Source organism: Oryctolagus cuniculus, chromosome 17 (genome assembly GCF_964237555.1).
Source record: "Oryctolagus cuniculus chromosome 17, mOryCun1.1, whole genome shotgun sequence".
NCBI classification, from domain to species: domain Eukaryota; kingdom Metazoa; phylum Chordata; class Mammalia; order Lagomorpha; family Leporidae; genus Oryctolagus; species Oryctolagus cuniculus.
In genome coordinates this window covers 63088398-63107360 of record NC_091448.1, presented here as the reverse complement: position 1 = coordinate 63107360, position 18963 = coordinate 63088398, and the positions used below count along the sequence as shown (strand labels likewise).

The window sequence follows — 18963 nt, the reverse complement described above, 5'->3', positions numbered from 1 at the left end:
TTTCTGGAAAAGACCCGGGAGGCACAGGCAGTCAAAGCCAAAATCAACTATTGGGATTGCATCAAATTGAGAAGTTTCTGTACTGCAAAAGAAACAGGAGAGTGAAGAGACAACCGACAGAATGGGAAAAATATTTGCAAACTATGCAACAGATAAAGGGTTAATAACCAGAATCTACAGAGATCAAGAAACTCCACAAAAGCAAAACAAACAACCTACTTAAGAGATGGGCCAAGGACCTCAATAGGTATCTTTCAAAAGAGGAAATCCAAATGGCGAACAGGCATATGAAAAAATGTTCAAGCTCACTAGCAATCAGGGAAATGCAAATCAAAACCACAATGAGGTTTCACCTCACCCCGGTTAGAATGGCTCACATACAGAAATCTACCAACAACAGATGCTGGCGAGGATGTGGGGAAAAAGGGACACTAACCCACTGTTGGTGGGAATGCAAACTGGTGAAGCCACTATGGAAGTCCGTCTGGAGATTCCTCAGAAACCTGAATATAACCCTACCGTTCGACCCAGCCATCCCACTCCTTGGAATTTACCCAAAGGAATTTAAGTTGGCAAACAAAAAAGCGGTCTGCACCCTAATGTTTATTGCAGCACAATTCACAATAGCCAAGACCTGGAACCAACCTAAATGCCCATCAATGGTAGACTGGATAAAGAAATTATGGGATATGTACTCTTTAGAATACTATACCACAGTAAGAAACAACAAAATCCAGTCATTTGCAACAAAATGGAGGAATCTGGAACACATCATGCTGAGTGAAGTAAGCCAGTCCCAAAGGGACAAATACCATATGTTCTCCCTGATTGGTGACAACTGACTGAACACCAAAAAGGAAACCTGTTGAAGTGAAATGGACACTATGAGAAACGGTGACTTGATCAGCATAGCCCTGACTGTTAATGAACAACTTAATACATTATCCCTCTTAGTAGTTTTTTTGTCTGCTCTACTTAATATGACTGGTTTAATTCTGTAATTAATGCACAGTTATTCTTAAGTGTTGAAATTTAATGAAATGTGATCCCTGTTAAACATAAGAGTGGGAATAAGAGAGGGAAGAGATGTATAATTTGGGACATGCTCAGGCTGACTTGTCCCAAATGGTAGAGTTAGAAACATACCAGGGGACTCCAATTCAATCCCATCAAGGTGGCATGTACCAATGCCATCTCACTAGTCCAGGTGATCAATTTCAGTTCACAATTGACCATAATGAAAGGACTAAGAGTCAAAGGAAGAAATAAACAAGTCTAGTGCCCGCTAATACTAACCGATAGAATAAATAAAGGGGAGAGTGATCCAACATGGGAAGCGAGATACACAGCAGACTCATAGAATGGCAGATGTCCTAAACAACACTCTGGTCTCAGAATCAGCCCTAAAGGCATTCGGATCAGGCTGAAAAGCCCATGAGAGTATTTCAGGCATGGAAAGCCAAGACACTCTGGCAAAAAAAAAAAAAAAAAAAAAACCTAAATGAAAGATCTCTGTGAGTGAGATCCCAGTGGAAAGAACAGGTCTTCAAAGAAGGAGAAGGAGGTACCTTTCTCTGAAGGGAGGAGAGAACCTCCACTTTGACTATGACCTTGTCTAAACAAGATAAGAGTCGGAGAACTCAAGGGGCTTCCATAGCCTTGGAAACTCATGACTGGTGCATAGGGAGATTACTGATGCCATAAACAGGAGTGTCAATTTGTAAAGTCAACAACAGGAGTCACTGTGCACTTACTCCTCATGTAGGATCTCTGTCCTTAATGTGCTGTACATTGAGATTTAATGCTATAACGAGTACTCAAACAGTATATTTCACTTTGTGTTTCTATAGGGGTGCAAACTGTTGAAATCTTTACTTAATGTATACTAAACTGACCTTCTGTAAAAAAAAGAAGAAATTATCAATTCCCAACTTGACTCTCACTGGGATTAAACATGACAATAGGTCTGATCTGATTTCATCATCATTTAAAAAATCATCTATTATTTTTCACTTTATGTTTCTGTGTGGGAGCAAACTGTTGAAATCTTTACTTAATGTATGCTAAACTGATCTTCTGTATATAAAGAGAATCAAAAATGAATCCTCATGTGAATGGAAGGGGAGAGGGAGTGGGAAAGGGGAGGGTTGTGGGTGGGAGGGACGGTATGGGGGGGAAGCCATTGTAATCCATAAGCTGTACTTTGGAAATTTATATTCATTAAATAAAAGTTAAAAAAAAAGAAATATGATAGCCAAATTGAGGAGAGAGTGCTTAGAAGAAACCAAAGGCTACCAGCATCTTGATCTCAGACTTCTGGCCTCGAGATCTGTGAGAAAAGCAGTGTCTATGCTTTACGTTACTTTATTATAGGAACTTTAGCAAAAATAATACAGGGAGTATACTCTCATATGTGTTCTTCCAATTATCTTCAAATGTGTTCTTCAGATTATCAAGTGATATGTAAACGCAAAGTAATGTTGATGACATTGAAAAAACTGTTATATTAAAATATGCTGGGCTTCATGAGAATATTTTAGGCATGGAAAGCCAAGACACTCTGGAAAAAAAAAGAAGACCTAAATGAAAGATCCCAGTGGAAAGAATGGGGCCATCAAAGAAGGAGGTACCTTTCTCTGAAGGGAGGAATGAACTTCCAGTTTGACTATGACCCTGTCGGAATAAGATCGAAGTCGGCGAACTCAAAAGGCTTCCATAGACTCGGCAACTCATGACTAGAGCCTAGGGAGATTACTGACGCCATAAACAAGAATGTCAAATGGTTAAGTCTTTACTTAATATATACTAAATTGATCTTCTGTATATAAAGATAATTGAAAATGAATCTTGATGTGAATGGAATGTTAGAGGGAGCGGGAGATGGGAGGGGTGTGAGTGGGAGGGAAATTATGGTGGGGAAAGCCATTGTAATCCATAAACTGTACTTTGGAAACTTATATTTACTAAATAAAAGTTAAAAAATATGATGGGCTTATTTTTATTATTGAGACTAATAAGAATTATTTAATTTGAGACTGTATTACGTAAAAACATTATCTAAGCCTCACATTGTGTACCATGTTGTAAATACTGTAAGTAAGCCAACATAGAAACCTGCAGCTGTCTGGAATCCTCATCCAGTCTCCGGGAAGCCCAGCAAGTACAAAAGTCTCTATTTGTGATTTCTCCCTGTTTATATCCAACACTCACATTCAAATCAACATCCCCCTCCCCCAGTTATAAAATGTGACCAGCATGGGGGGAGTTTCTGTGACCCTACTGCCTAGTACTGTGCCGGTGCTCAGCTGGTGCTCAGTGAACAGTAGCAGCCACCGCCTTTTCCCATCAGTGTGATCATCACTGCTGTTGTTAGAGTCTGAAAAAGCCCACCGCCCGAGGAACGACTCCAAGAGACTTTTCTCTCATGCAACCAGCAAAGGGTTAAAGATTTATTGATTATCCAGCATGCTGGGGCTGTCTGATCATACATGAACAGAGCAGCCCCGAATAACCAAAGGTTAGGGTTTATAAAGGCAAAAACCGCAAAACCGGGAAGGGGGGAATACACGGTTGCTATGCACGGTTGCTATACACAGTTGCTAAAATCAAAAGAGAGTACATAAAATCAAAAGAGAGTATATGGTTACTGGGGTCAACATAACCTAAAACCTAAGTGAAATTAATATTTATCATAATCTTGACAATACCAGTTGCAATAATACAATTAGCAATTAGGACTTGACATTAATGCAAGACACAGACAAATCACATCTTTATTATTAGCCCAGGTAACCCAGGTGCAACCTTTCTACTTTTAAGCTTGAGCAATCATGCTAGGGGGTTTTTGTGCTCTGCCAAGGGTGATGTAGTGCACTGCTATTGTCCGACTATTTGAGATCATGGTTGCAAACCAGAGTCTCACGGTGGGGGGGGGGTGCTTTCCCAGAATGGAGTCTCAAGTGCTCCAAAATGGAGTCCCTACTGTCAAGGTGCTACTTCACTCTGTCTTATTTTTACAGCTGTATCAGGAGGTTTAAACCTGTACGCTTAAGCTTAATTTTTACACCTGCACATATACAATTTTAACTCTTCACTGTCACCACTTTGGTGGCTCTTCTTTTTTTTTTTTTTTTTTTAAAGATTATTTATTTGACAAAGTCACAGACAGAGCGAGGGAAAGAAAGAGAGCTCTTCCATCCTCTGGCTCATTCCCCAAATGGCCGTAAAGGCTGGAGTTGGGCCAGTCCAAAGCCAGGAGTGAGCAGTCAGGAGCTTTTTCTGGGTCTCTCACATGGGTGCACAGGCCCAGGCACTTGGACCATCTTCTACTGCTTTCTCAGGCCATAGCAGAGAGCTGGATTGGAAGAGGGGCAGCCGGGACTAGAACCTGCACCCATATGGGATGCCAGCACCGCAGGTGGAGGCTTAGCCTACTATGCCACAGCACCGGCCCGGTTGTTCTTTTTCTCTATCCCTGTGCCCTACAGCAGGTCCCAGAGGCTTTGGAGTCTAACAGCCCTGGGTTAAAATCCTAACTCTTCTCCTGGCTTCAGACTGGCACAGCTCCAGGCATTGAGGCCAATTGGGGAGTGATGGGAAGACCCTCTCCCTCTCCCTCTCCCCCTCCCCCTCCCCTCCCCCTCCCTCTCCTCCTCTCCCTCTCCCTCTCCCTCTCCCTCTCCCCCTCCCTCTCCTCCTCTCCCTCTCCCTCTCCCTCTCCCTCTCCCTCTCCCTCCCTCTGCTGTTTCTGTGTAACTCTGACTTTCAAATAAACAAATCTTTAAAAAAAATCCTAACACTTTTGGATGTGTGACTTTGGGCAGGTCACCTCCATGCCTTGAGCCGTGTTTCTTTATCTGTAAAATAATAAAGGCATTTGCTCCCATGGATTGCTGGGATACGTGATACAAGAATGTAAAATGCCAGACATAGAGCCTGGCACAAATTAGGAAAATCCCGAATGGCAGTGGCTGCTGTCACTGCCCATTGGTTTTGGTTTTAAAAAGATTTGTTTATTTACTTTAAAGGAGAGTTACAGAGATAGAGATAGAGAGAGAGAGAGAGAGACAGAGAGAGAGAGGTTTTCCATTCGCTGGTTCACTTCCCAGTTGGCTGCAATGGCCGGAGCTGAGCCAATCCAAAGCCAGGAGCCAGAAGCTTCCCCTGGGTCCCCCACATGGGAGCAGGGGCCCAAGGACTTGGGCCATCTTCTACTGCTTTCCCAGGCCATAGCAGAGAGCTGGATCAGAAGTGGAGCAGCTGGGACTTGAACCAGCTCCCATATGGGAGGCCGGCACTGCAGGTGCCAGCTTGACCCACTACGCCACAGCGCTGGCCTCTGCTCATTGTTATTAGTACCATTTCATCTTATATTTTAGACTCAGGAATACTGGTAGCTTGCTGAAGTGCTTCTCACTCCCAGTGACAAACTTTGGACAGTGACTTGGGAGGTATTAAGATCCAAATATTCTGACCACCCCAAGGCCCTCCGAGACCGACCAGAGGAAGCGGGTCCTCTGTGAGCTGGAGGTCTAATCCCCCTCTGTTGATTGGTTCTCAGTGATCCAGGGGAAAGAAAGCACCAGAACACCCGGTATTTGATTTAAAAGTCTACACCTTGGGGATGTGTTTTCGGGTTCTTGGAGACTGACTTAATGGAAGAAGAGAGGTGAGAGTTCTTGCTGGTGCTGTGCCCCTGGGGAGGGCTTGACTCCCTCGGAGGCTTCTAGAAGCAGTCCTGCTTTTCTTGCCTGTGGCCCCTGTTACTGCATACAATAAATATTTGACAACATTTTAATTTCTCGCCACCTGGCTAGAATTGCTTATGAATATCACACCCATGAATGTAAGCAATTAAGTATTTTATAAGCACTGCTGAGATGCCAATATCAGAAAACAGGACTTGCAGGTGACAGAGGCGGGACGGTCACTCCGTGTTTTCCTCGGGGGCTTCGCTCTCTTCACCTTCTGCCGAGGACTCTGGAGGGGGCGTTTTCTTGGCGGGGGCCTCGCTGAGCTCCCTGTGGGAAGAGAGCAGAGCAAGGCTTCCACTCCTGCCACTCTCCCCGCCTCCCCAAACTCAGTACGGTGAAGTGGCCCTGTCAAGGACCCTGCGTCCTTGTCAGGAAACTCTTCCTTTACGGAAGGCTCCTTGTCTGGGGGCAAGTCCTTGGCTTTCTTGCGTGTGCCACCGAAAGGGCTGAGCAGACGCCTCAGCCAGAGTGGCCACCTCAGCCGGAAGAAGCCCTAGGAAAGACAAAAAGACATGTGAATTGAGCATTTTCCCTGTCTCCAGCCACACACTGCAGCCTCCTCCCATTTACCTGAGTCTCATCTTCCGAACACTTTCTAGGCACTGATTGGTGAAAGCTCCTTGGGGAAAAACACACACAAGACCATTAGAGACGAGTGCCATTGTTCACTTCTCACAGTGTGCATCTCCGGTCTTCCTGGGATGACACATGCACCTCAGCCATCACTGCAGTGAGTGCTCACTACAAGCCTGGGGTCTCAGATGCAGTACCCAGGGCGCTGGGCTTCCAGAAGCCCTCTGTCCCTACAGACCTGCAGTGTCTCTGGGGAGACTTTTGTCTGTTGTCAGTCCCAGTGCCTTTCTCAGCCAAGTGTGCTTGCGCAGTGGGACACACTGCACCACCACATGGGGCAGAAGTATTTTCTCTCTCCAGAGGCATTTGACACCTGCCCCTTTAGGATTTAGCCTCACAAGCATCATTCACTGGGGTGTAGGGAGAAAATGCTTGTGTTTCCATAGCTGCTCTAGTCCCCTATAAATTGAATCCTATGAAGCAATGCCCGAGTCCAATAGCAACGTTACCCAGCTCAAAGATTTTTCTCACTGCAGGGTGTCTGTCACTGATGGAAGATTGAGTTGTGAAACCAGTTTAAAGGGCAAAACCAGCGTGGAAATACAAGGTACCCTTTTTGAATATGATTAAAACAGAAAAAGAGTGCATTGTTTCAGCAACTGCTTGTGTCTACAGAGCGTGTGGGTATTGATTTGCAATAGAAATTGTAGCACACAGCCCAAGCTCACTATGACCAAGGGAGAAGTCCCTGGCTGGGGAGGAACCTTCCTCTCTGTAATACTCACTGGCAGTGTGACTATGGGACCAGTATTGTCCCTTTCTCCTTGTATCCTTACCATAACAGGGAGAGACAAACGGTCTGAGAAGGTGTGAATAAAAGGCATAGGCAGTGGGGGTCTGGAAACCAGTAAGTTTTCCAGCCACCTCATACGTTTTACTCTCCAGCAGCCTTGAGGGCGACTGTCCCCCTTCCCCCAGTGTCATGTGTCTTTCCATAGCCCTTCTCCGAGCCTCTGGAAAGGCCTCTGAACTGGCCAGATGCCACCAGCAGCAGGAACAGCACAAACAAAGCCCCTCCCTAGCTGCTGTGTCTCGGAAGGACCACTGACAGCACATGTGTCCGTGCTGGTGCCGTCTCCCCAGCCATGGCTGGGGACCAGATTTGCTGGAACCAGGCAAAACACTCAGATGGATAGTCTTCTGCCTCTGGCAATGTCCTCATTCTAAAATGAGCAGGTTTAAATAGATGAGTTCTCAGTACTCCTCTACTTCTAAAATTCTAATGTAACAATTGTCAGACTGATACTTACGTTGAAGATTTTTCTAACAATTGTCAGACTGATACTTACGTTGAAGATTTTTCTATGTCTTCTCTTCCTCTTCCTCTATGAGAGTAAATCTTTTTTGTAAGGAAAAGCAATCATTATTCACCATAATGATTCTATCTCCAAATCATTTACCTTCCCTTTCTTTCTCTAAAAGCCTTGCCTGCCCAATAAGATAACTTTTTTGAGGACAGGAATTCTGTCTTGTTAATAGTTCTCACTCTTCCACAGTCCTTGGTCTTGAATGCCTCTGGGACTTAATACATTCTATTGACAGCCAGTCATCAGTGAGTCCTCTTAAAAGTGGAATGGGAGTGCAGCGTCATGCATTTAATCTATACTAATTTGGGAACATGGAAGTTGTAGTCCTTAAACAAAATTTAAAAAATCTGGAAGAAAAAAAAGTGGAGTAGTAGGAAACACCCTTAACCTGCTGAAAGTATGGACCAGAAACCTAAACAATGGTGTTTTAAAGGCAAGAACAGGAGTAGGATACTTATTAGACTGCTACTAGTCATCATTGTTGAAAAGGCTGAAATTAGTGCAATAAGAAAAATAAATGGGGTATAATTACTGCAAAGGAAGAGACAAAACTGTCATCATTTGCATAGGAGATGGTGGACAACCTAAAAAAAAAAGCCCAAGATAATCAGCTGACATTTTGTTGGACGTAACATGTGGGTCCGGGGAGGTGACTAGGTGCTGAGTCAGGAGAGTAGTACAGTGAATCTCCTGTTTGTTGTGCACCACCAGTGACTAGAGGGAAAATGGAGTACAGAGCCCTTCTTTAATAGCAATAGAAAGGAATAAACTATCTTGGAATAAACTCAACGAAAGTTGTGTAAGATTTATGTGATTAGGATGCTCTTCTGAAGTCCATAAAATGTCATGTTTCTAGGGTATCATAAAGATGTCAGTTCTCAAATTAATCTACAAATTCAAGGCAACTTAACTCAAACCCCAAGAAAACTTTTTACAAAATCTGACCAGCTGCCATCTTTTAGGAAAAAATAGATGATAAAAACTACTAAATTTATGAAGCAGGAGCTGCCCTACACTGAAACTGTGTAGTGTTAGGGTGGGCACTGCCCATGCTGGTCTCTTTCTCATCTCTATGCTGTGATCACTTACTTCTTGTGGCTAGACATGTCTTTTAAAAAACTTTCATTGAAGATAGACAGATTTCATGTATACAGATTCAGGAACATAGTGATACTTTCCACCTTACCCTCCCTCCTGCCCACACTCCCATCCCTTATTCTTCCCCCCTCTCCTATTTCCATTCTTATTTTTTATGAAGATCTATTTTCAGTTAACATTATACTCATAAGATTAACCCTACACTAAGTAAAATGTTCAACAACTAGTATGAAGAAAAAAATTCACTGTTCTTCAACAGTTCACACAAGGGCTATTTAAAATCATCACATCTCAGGGATTTTTCAAGATGGTGGCATAGGGAGGCAGCTTGCTGCTCTAGTCTAGGGGTGGATAGTTAAAAAAAAGTGGAAGGAGTGCAATCTCAGGGAAGGTTTAGGGAGAAAATGGTAGAGGAAACTCCATGCAAATTGGATGGACGCTGTGGACCTATGTAGAGGGTGTGGACTTGCACAGTTTGAGACCCCAGCAGCTGAGAGCCTCAGCACCAGCTTTGGAATGAGGCAAGACCATACTGCAACAGCTCAAGCCACTGGCAATAAAGCTGTGGGAAAAGCCTGGCATGGGTCTGGCTTGGAGCTCTGTGGGGGATGATGTACCTGCCAACCTAGAGCAAAAAAAAGTGGGGGAGTTCACGTTTCTCTCTGCCCGACCTCAGGCACTGGCATGCTGTAACTAGCCAAGAGAGGGCAGGCACCATTTTGGAGATACGTAACAGCTGCTCCAGCTAGTGACCGTGAACCCAGAAACCAACCTAGAGGAGATGCCAGACTCTGGGAGAATTGACAGGGGGCTGGGTGCTTGTGGCTGTGGGAGCCTTGTGTGGTGGGACTGTGAAAACACTGGGCTGTGTGGGAGGGTGCAGGCAAGCTCCAGGGAGGGAACACATCTTAGAGCAGCTTGATGCAGGAATCAGCTGCAGTGCATCAGCTGAACTCATTTAGACAAAGTCTTAGACATTGGAGCAGTGGGATGCTACGTAGATCTAATGACTCTGTAAGACAATACTTTTGTCTTTTGGCTGCATCCTTTCTCCCAAGGGCAGAGACAGTTCCTCGAGGGTGGAGAGCATATAATCTCATTGTTTCAGCAATGAGGAAAGAAATCAGTGGTAGAAGAGAGTACATCAAATCCCTGACACAATTTTGGAGAACTTCTGCCACTTTACTCTGGCCTTCTTACACTTAACCTCTCCAAATGTCCAGTCCCTTGTTATCTCGGTTCCAGTTGCACAGAGATTTCCCACGAGTGGGGTTCCTTTAAAAATCTGTGGAATGTGCTTTTCAAGGGAAAGAGTAAAGCGCATCTCGGTCTTGGTGACTAAAGAGGAAGGTCAGCTCATGGTACGTGGAAAGTGGCATTGATGTACAGTCTGTGGATTCCGAATCTATTACAAAGGAAGGATGCACTCTGGCAACCTGAATGAGTCGTCCCTACCTCAATGAGACAGAAGATGATAACCAGCATTGTGACCACTGCCGTCACAGATATTGCCACGATGAGCTTGTTGTGATAGCCGTGTTCTTGAGCTCCTTTTGCGAGCTAAGAAAGAGCACAGTTTAAAAAGACAGAATAAAGAGCTGGAAAATATGGATGCTAAATATTCAGAACCCCGTTCTTCAGGTGAGTGGCGTAAAAGATCTTAAAAGACCATACAAAATCTGCTGTATTATATATAATCTTGGTATTACTCATTTTCTCTACAGTGTGTTAGGTCTGCCTCCTAACAAAGTGTCACCGTCTTGGCAAAAGTTACATTACTGAGACAAGATCTGGACTGGGAGCCCCTGGTCTTCCCGCTTGGGGTCTCCTAAGTGATGGGAAAGTGCAGATCTCCTGTCCTCACCTTACTCGACTCCTGCTCTTTCTGTCCACTCGGGGCTTCTGTACTCTCATTGATATAGGTCTCAGTCCTCCACTGCTCTGTGTCCCATTCTTCCTTGGCTATCTTTTCTTCCTGCTGCTCACTGAGGAGCTTCATCAGGATGCCTGTTCTGGAGATGAGCTTGGCACAGGGCAGTTGCACCTGGGCCTCAGAGCAGTCCATTTTCAGAGTGCGGATGACGTGAGAAATGAGCTTTTTCATGTCCGTGTTGGGGATGAGGGACTGTAGCTGCTGATTCAGCTGAATTTCAAACTGTTCTCCCTGGGACAGCATCACAGGGTAGGTGAAGCCTACGGGCATGGTGGGGGCTTCAGTGCCCTCGCTGGGGTATTCCCACTGTGTTTCCTTGGTTTGGTCCACAGTCGGCATTAGGTTGAACTCGGTCCCAGCAGAATCTGTAGCTGAAGGATCTGTGTGCATTTTGTCACCAGGGAGCGTTTCTTCATGTGCAGTGGTGTTTTCTGGCAAAATGTTTTCTTCAAAAACACGCCCTCTGGAATGGTTTTCCTCCCTAGTGTCTTCTATAGAAGGTTCTCTCAGAGGAGGACTCCCCTGAGAATGCAGGCCTCCAGGGGATGAGAAAGCCTCTCCGGAGGGGGAGTTTATGAGACTCCGCAGTGCAGGGAACGGAGGCCTCTTCCCAGCCATCTGCCTGTTGAGGGAATTTTTCCTTCTGAACTTCCGACTCAGTTTGGCCTTGGGGGTTCGGAGGACCAGGTGAGAGCGAGTTTTGTGAAAGCGGTAATTTTGTCTGGAATGCGAGATTGGTTTCCCTGCCGCCTTATTTTTAGCTCTAGCATTGGCATCTTCTAAGACAAAAATGGTGTAGGTTAAGTCTTTTCCTTTGTTGTTGATCTCAGAGATTTTGCAGGGGAGGTAGAAGGCCTGCCCAGGATGTGTTTCTTCAGGAAAGAGGGGGCTGCAGCCTCACGTTCCTTTGTGAGCAAGGGCTCCGTGTGCAAGGAGTTTCCGGCCACCTGCCTGGGCCTCTGAGCCACTTGAAGCTCCTTCAGCTCCCTGGAGCCTGCTCTCCCAAGCCTTCTTCCCCCAATGCTCTCCGCAAAGGGCCAGGTGCCCCGTCTCCTCCCGAGGCTCTTCCTCATCTCCTGGAGGTGCCTTTCCCGTAAGCCCTTTGGCCCCTTGATGACTTTTTTCACTCTCTGCAGCCTGTACCCCACACTTGGCATGGTTGCCAGGCTGTTCTCCTGTGACGGGGCAGTTTCTGATTTCTTTTGGAGGATTTGAGGGTTAAATTGATGACCTAACAGGATAGGCTGCATAAGCATGGCCTTTTCTTCCTTCTTAACCTCATCGATTTTTTCTTGAATTTCTTCATCTAACAAATTCTGTAGAAAATAGAGCTTTCTCAACTTATTTCTGTAAGGATGAGAGGGCCTCCTTATGTGGGTTTTCACGTAGCTCAGGGACTTATCTCTATCTTGCACATTTGAAAAAAGCAGTGTAATGAATGGTAATAATGTTGATTCTACATTTTGTAGATTTTCCTCTGAGAAATAAGGCAATATGTAATTCAGTGCACTAATAATGTCACTTTCATTGTTGAAGTCCCGCTGTTCACTCATGCGGCCTGGGAAGTCCACGCTGTTTCTCTCTGATACTGGGTTCCCTGGCTCAATAGTCAGCTGCTTGCTGGTGTTGTTCTTCCGGGCTTGCAATATCTTCATGAATTCCCCCTTTGGGTTCCCTATAGATGCTTCTTCAACTGTCAAAAAAAGAAGAGACTGCTTTTTGGTACGGAAGACTGATGGGACAGCTTTATGTCAGTCCACAGCCCTACACTCTCATCAATTAAATTAGGAGTCAAATCCAATATTTGGGGTACCATTGAGACTTTAGAGAGAAAAGTAAAACCACACTCAAACCTATGAAATGGCAACAACAAAGGAGAAAAAGATATTTTTGAGAGTGGCATTCAGAAGAGTTCGCAGTGTTAAAAAGCAGTAACTATGATCAGTATTATTTCATTGGTTTCCAATGACCAACCACTCCAGGCTTAGAATAAGGCTGGAGGACAAATGGCCCCACCCAGCTGCCCCTTCTGTGGCTCTGCCCCTGCTTCTCAGCCACATCATTCCACAGTCCTGCCTCATGCTGAGGGAGCCCAAGGCTTCCTCCCTCCCTTCCTCCCTCCCTGTGGCCCTATGTTCTTGCTGCCATCACAGGTGTCCATGGCAAAATATAGGCATGTAAGGGGAGTGAGGGCAGAGGTGGTCAAGCCAAGGGGCCTTGCTCCTCACCTCAATGTGTTCTTTCCCACCCTTGTAAAGGGAGATTAACAATGCTTGTCCTTCTCACCTCTTGAGATGAAGGGAATAATATAATTGGTAGAATAATATAACTGGTCTGGAAGGTGAGCAACACTGTGTAGATGGGTATACAGTTATCACTGTGCTAATGCCTCAGATCCCTGACTGAGATCCGAATTCAAGCTGTCTAAGGAAGAAAGCGGTCACATTTTGGAAGTCACGACATCAGTGGTAATAACCCTCATCTACAGAAGGATACTTAAAAGTACCCGAGTGTTCTGTGGATAGAAAAGCGTGAGACTCAGAGCAGGTTCAGAGTTGGACAGTCTACAAGTGCATGGAGGAGCCTTCCGACTCCATCAGAGGAGTCAGGCAGCCATTTCTGGTTATGGAACCAGAAACTCCCCGGCTCCAAATAAAACAGCATCACTTGTACTCTTTTATACAAGTGCAAAAACAAACAACCGCGGTGAGCAGTGTAGACCTGTTCTATAAGACAGAGGGCCCTTGAGGCCCAACACATAGAAAACCAGTTTATAGACTGTGTGCAAATGAGTTATCATTGAAAAGCAAAGCACCCAAGAGCACAGAACACCACGTGTGTGGTTCCCAACATTGCTTCCTTCCCCTTCCACCTCTTTTCCATGATCCTTTGTGCATATGTAAATTACATAGCGGTAACTATGTTATTAAATTACATAGCGGTGATTGCGAACCTGACTTTCAGCAAGGGAGCAGTGTAGCAATTTAGGGAGTTTAAATCTGAATGAATGAATAAAAATTCAGCAATTAATTACATTGTTACTTTAAACTTGACCCTAAAATTTTAAAATAAGAAATTTAAAACAAATAAAAATTAAAAAAAGATCCTCAGGAAGTTCCGACTCACGGCAATGTGTCGTATTTGGCAGGCATTCATTGTCACAGTGAAGCTTGATGGTGTTGCAGACAACCTCGATAGTATGTTTAAATTGGCAGAGGCAGCAGGCCATATGGCTGGGTAAGATCCTATGAATAGAGACAGAGAATTAAGTTACCTGTAAAGGGGTTCCTTGGGTGGGTCAAACAGGTGAGCCAAGGTGCCAGCAAAGGAGTTCTTGAGGTATGTGGCCAGGACATTTGGGTAGGAGCCTGGTGGCCAATTGTTGGTCTTGAATATGAGAATAAAGGAAGGAGGGAGAGGTGGCCCAAGGAGGCATAGGCATGGAAGTGGGTGTGGTGTATCCAAAATAAAGTCAACAGGGTGAGCATTGGGCACCATGGATCTGTCGTTTGACTCAGGGGTGTCTCCTTCCAGTTCACAAGTCTCATTGTGGGTTGGGAGTGCACAGGAGGACTTCCCCCAACCTCTGGAGTACTCTTCTCCATCCCTGTTGGAAGTGTTCACTATTAGAAACTACTCTGGTCCCAGAAAAATGACTGACTGCAGTAATTGTTGGAAAAGATGTGGAGAAAAAGGAACACTCGCTCACTGATGGGTGAGTGAAAGTAATTTGACCAGGCAGGTGTTTAGCCCAGCCATGAAGATGCTGCTTGGGACAAGCACATCCACTTCTGGAATGCCTGGCTCCATTTCTGATCCCTGTTTCCTGCCAGGAAGTGCCCTGGGATGTGTCAGGTGGTGCTTCCCTAAATACCCAGAAATGGAAAGACTGCAACTTATGGTAGGTGTGTGTTTTTAAGAAACTGTCAGTCTATTTTCATTATATTTTTTTTTCAAATGTATCATTTCGAAAGTTTCTGTGGAAGGAAGAGAGAGAAACACACACAAACACATCTTTTCTTTTTTTTTTTCTTTTTGACAGGCAGAGTGGACAGTGAGAGACAGAAACAGAGAGAAAGGTCTTCCTTTTGCCATTGGTTCACCCTCCAATGGCCGCCGTGGCCGGCGCATCGCGCTGATCCAAAGCCAGAAGCCAGGTGCTTTTCCTGGTCTCCCATGCGGGTGCAGGGCCCAAGGACTTGGGCCATCCTCCACTGCACTCCCGGGCCATACCAGAGAGCTGGCCTGGAAGAGGGGCAACCGGGACAGAATCCGGCGCCCTGACCGGGACTAGAACCCAGTGTGCCAGCGCCGCAAGGCGGAAGATTAGCCTATTGAGCCACGGTGCCGACCACATGTTTTCATTAGGTAGTTTACTCCCCAAATGTCTGCGACATGCAGGGCTGGGCCAGGCCAAAGCCAGGAGCTCAGAAACTAGTTTGGTTTTCCATGTGAGGAGCAAGAACTCAAGTCCTTGGGGCATCACCCACTGCCTTCCAGGGTACATGTTAGCAGGAAGCTAGGGTGGAGCAGAGCCGGGACTTGGATCCAGGCATTCTGATGTGGGATTGGAGTATCCCAGGTAGTGGCTTAACGGCTGCACCAAATGCCTGCCATCGTAAACAGTTTAATTTTTATTTGTTTTATTTTTTAAAGCTTTTATGTAATGAATGCCAATTTCATAGGTACAACTTTAGGAATATAGTGTTTTTTCCTCCATACCTGCCCTCCCACCCCCACTCCCGTCCTACCTCCTACTCCCTCTCCCATCCCATTCTTCATTAAGATTCACTTTTGATTGACTTTATATACAAAAGAGCAACTCTATACTAAGTAAAGATTTCAACACTTTGCACCAACCCCCCACCCCACAACATAAAAAGTACTGTTTGAGAACAAGTTTTGCAGTTAATTCTCATAGTACAGCTCATTAAGGACAGAGTTCCTACGGGGGGGGGGGGTAAGTGCAAACAGCTTCATTTCTAATACCCCCAAATTGGAACAACCTAAGTGTTCACAAATAGGTGAATAGATAAACTATGGTAGGTTACACGTAGTGGGCCAGGCTCTTTCTAACCAATAGAATAACCAATGGTTGAGTTGTTACAGATGACTAATGTTACTTCTTTGGGTCCAGGGAAAGCTTCATATAGAAAGGAAAAAAAAAAAGAAATTATCAACTCCCAACTTGACTCTCACTGGGATTAAACATGACAATAGGTCTGATCTGATTTCATCATCATTTAAAAAAATCATCTATTATTTTTCACTTTATGTTTCTGTGTGGGAGCAAACTGCTGAAATCCTTACTTAATGTATACTAAGCTGATCTTCTGTATATTAAGATATTCGAAAATGAATCTTGATGTGAATGGAAGGGGAGAGGGAGTGGGAAAGGGGAGGGTTGTGGGTGGGAGGGACGGTATGGGGGAGAAGCCATTGTAATCCATAAATCGTACTTTGGAAATTTATATTCATTAAATAAAAGTTAAAAAAAAACAAAACAAAACAAAAAAAAAGAAAGAATGCACTCAGAATGCTAAGCTAGTGTTTTACTAGACTTCAATTCTAACAGGAAATTTTCGTTAAGTCCTTTCTACCCCTAACTTCGTATTTTGAAAATTTTCAAGCCTACAAAAATATCCGAAAGATTGGTGTCATGAGTTTACATGTTCTCTCACTTAGATTCAACTGTTGCTAACATTTTGCCACATTCACTTTCCACGTGTGTGTCTCTATGCACTTCTTGGACAAACCATTTGAGAATGAGCTGTAGATATGATGACCTTTTCTTGCTAAACCTGAAGTCTGCGTCTCCTAAGAACAAAGGCATTCTCCTGCATATCCACAACACTATTATCACCCAGTCAGCTTTAACATTAACATCACCGTCTATTGTGGTCCACATGCAGGTGCTCTCAGTTGTCCCAAACATGTCTTGGCTACTTTTAAATCAGGCATTGCATTTTATTTTCATGGCTCTTTAATTTTCTTCAGTTTAGAACTGTTCCTTTTTTGCAGTGTTTCATGGCATTGGGATTTTTGAGGCATTCAAATCAGTTGTTTTACAGCATGCACCTCAATTTATCCTTCTAAGACCAATACTGAATATAATCACCAGGGAACATTTATTTTTTTGAGTGGCTAAGATTTTTTTTAAAAAGTTTTATTTATTTGAAAGGCAGAGTGATGGTTGGGTGCAGGAGAGAGAGAGAATGAGTGGAGGGAGAGGGAGAGGGAGGGAGAGAGAGAGAAAGAATGAACGTGAATAAGTCTTCCAGCCACTGGTTCATGCCCCAAATGGCCACCGCAGCTGGGGTTGGGCTGGGTTGAAGTCAGGAGCCAGGAGCCAGGAGCCAGGAACTATATTCAGGTCTCTCCTGGGTGGCAGGGGGTCAAGCACTTTGGTCATCCTGTGCTGCTTTCCCAGGTTCATTAGCAAGGAGCTGGATGGGAAGTGGAGCAGCTGGGACTTGAACTGGCACTCCCATATGGGATGCCAGCATCACAGACAACTTCACCTTATGCCACAACACCAGCCCCACTAGGGACCATTTCTGGCAGGAACACTGCATCTTGCATAGAGAATGTTGTAGTTTTGCTGCTTACTAAAATGGATGCACTAGGGATGATGTCAGTGATAAAATATTTATTTTTTAGAAGATTTTTATTTATTTGAGAGGTAGAGTTACAAACACAGAAAGGGAGAGACAGAGACAAAGATCTTCCATCTTAAGCTGGTTCACGTCCCAAATGGCCTCAATGGCCAGAGCTGGGCCAATCTGAAGCCAGGAGCCAGGAGCTTCTTCCGGGTCTCCCATGCAGGTGCAGAAGCTCAAGCACTTAGGTCATCTACTGCTTTCCCAGGCCATAGCAGAGAGATGGATCAGAAAAGGAGAAGCCAGGACTGGATCTGGTGCCCATATGGGATGCTGGCACCGCAGGTGGAGACAGCCCACTATACCACAGCGCTGGGCCCCAAATCATTATTTTCAAAAATATTGGCAAATCTGGGGCCGGCACCATGGTGCAGTAGGTTAATCCTTCACCTGCAGCACCGGCATCTCATATGGGCACTGGTTCTAGTGCCAGCTGCTCTGCTTTTGATCCAGCTCTCTGCTATGGCCTGGGAAAGCAGTGGAAGATGGCCCAAGTCCTTGGGCCCTGCACCCGCATGGGAGACTGGAAAGAAGCACCTGGCTCCTGGCTTCGATCAGTGCAGCTCCAGCCATTGTGGCCATTTGGGGAGTGAACCATCGGAAGGCTTTTTTCTCTGTGTCTCTCTCTCACTGTCTATAACTCTTATCTGTCAAATAAATAAATAAAATTTTAAAAAATATTGGAAAATCTTTTGAAATTGCTAATGACCTGAGGTATAACTTATTCTTACTAGATAATATTTAAGTATTAAAGACCATTGCACATTAATATGCAATAAAGGGGCCAGCGCTGTGCTGTAGCAGGTTAAGCCTTCACCTGCAGTGTCAGCATCCCTTATAGGCACTGGTTCAAGTCCCAGCTGCTCCGCTTCTGGTCCAGCTCCCTGCTAATGCACTTGGGAAAGCAGCAGAGGATGGTCCAAGTGCTTGGGCTCCTGCTCCCACATGATTCAGAATAAGCTCCGACTCCTGACTTTGGCCTGGCCAAGCCCTGGCTGTTGTGGTCTTTTGAGCTAGGAACCAGCAGATGGAAGATCTTTCTCTCTCTCTGTATTTCTGCATTTCTTTTTTCTTCTTTTTTTAACTTTTATTTAATGAATATAAATTTCCAAAGTACAGCTTATGGATTACAATGGCTCCCCCCCCATAACTTCCCTCCCACCCGCAACCCTCCCCTTTCCCTCTCCCTCCCCCCTTCCATTCACATCAAGATTCATTTTCAATTCTCTTTATATACAGAAGATCAGTTTAGCATATATTAAGTAAAGATTTCAACAGTTTGCACCCACATAGAAACATACCAGGGGATTCCAATTCAATCCCATCAAGGTGGCATGTACCAATGCCATCTCACTAGTTCCGGTGATCAATTTCTGTTCAAATTGATCATAATGATAGGACTAAGAGCCAAAGGGAGCACATAAACAAGACTAGTGTCTGCAAATACTAGCTGATAGAATAAAAAAGGGAGAGAACGATCCAGCATGGGAAGTGAGATACACAGCAGACCCATAGAATGGCAGATGTCCTAAACAGCACTCTGGCCTCAGAATCAGCCCTTAAGGCACACGGATCTAGCT

The 18963-nt window shown here is 44.8% G+C and overlaps 1 protein-coding gene across 1 annotated transcript in view; it reads right to left on the bottom strand.

Annotated features, from left to right (window-relative positions):
- Positions 1–5844: 5844 nt before the first annotated feature.
- LOC103347337 (leucine-rich repeat-containing protein 37A3) overlaps positions 5845–18963 on the bottom strand; it is a 36817-nt gene continuing 23698 nt past the window's right edge. Inside the window, 4 exon segments of the mRNA XM_070061599.1 lie at positions 5845–10351; positions 10656–11551; positions 11554–12417; positions 13851–13969. Coding sequence (XP_069917700.1) covers positions 10148–10351; positions 10656–11551; positions 11554–12417; positions 13851–13969 — 2083 coding nt within the window. The 3' untranslated portion in view covers positions 5845–10147.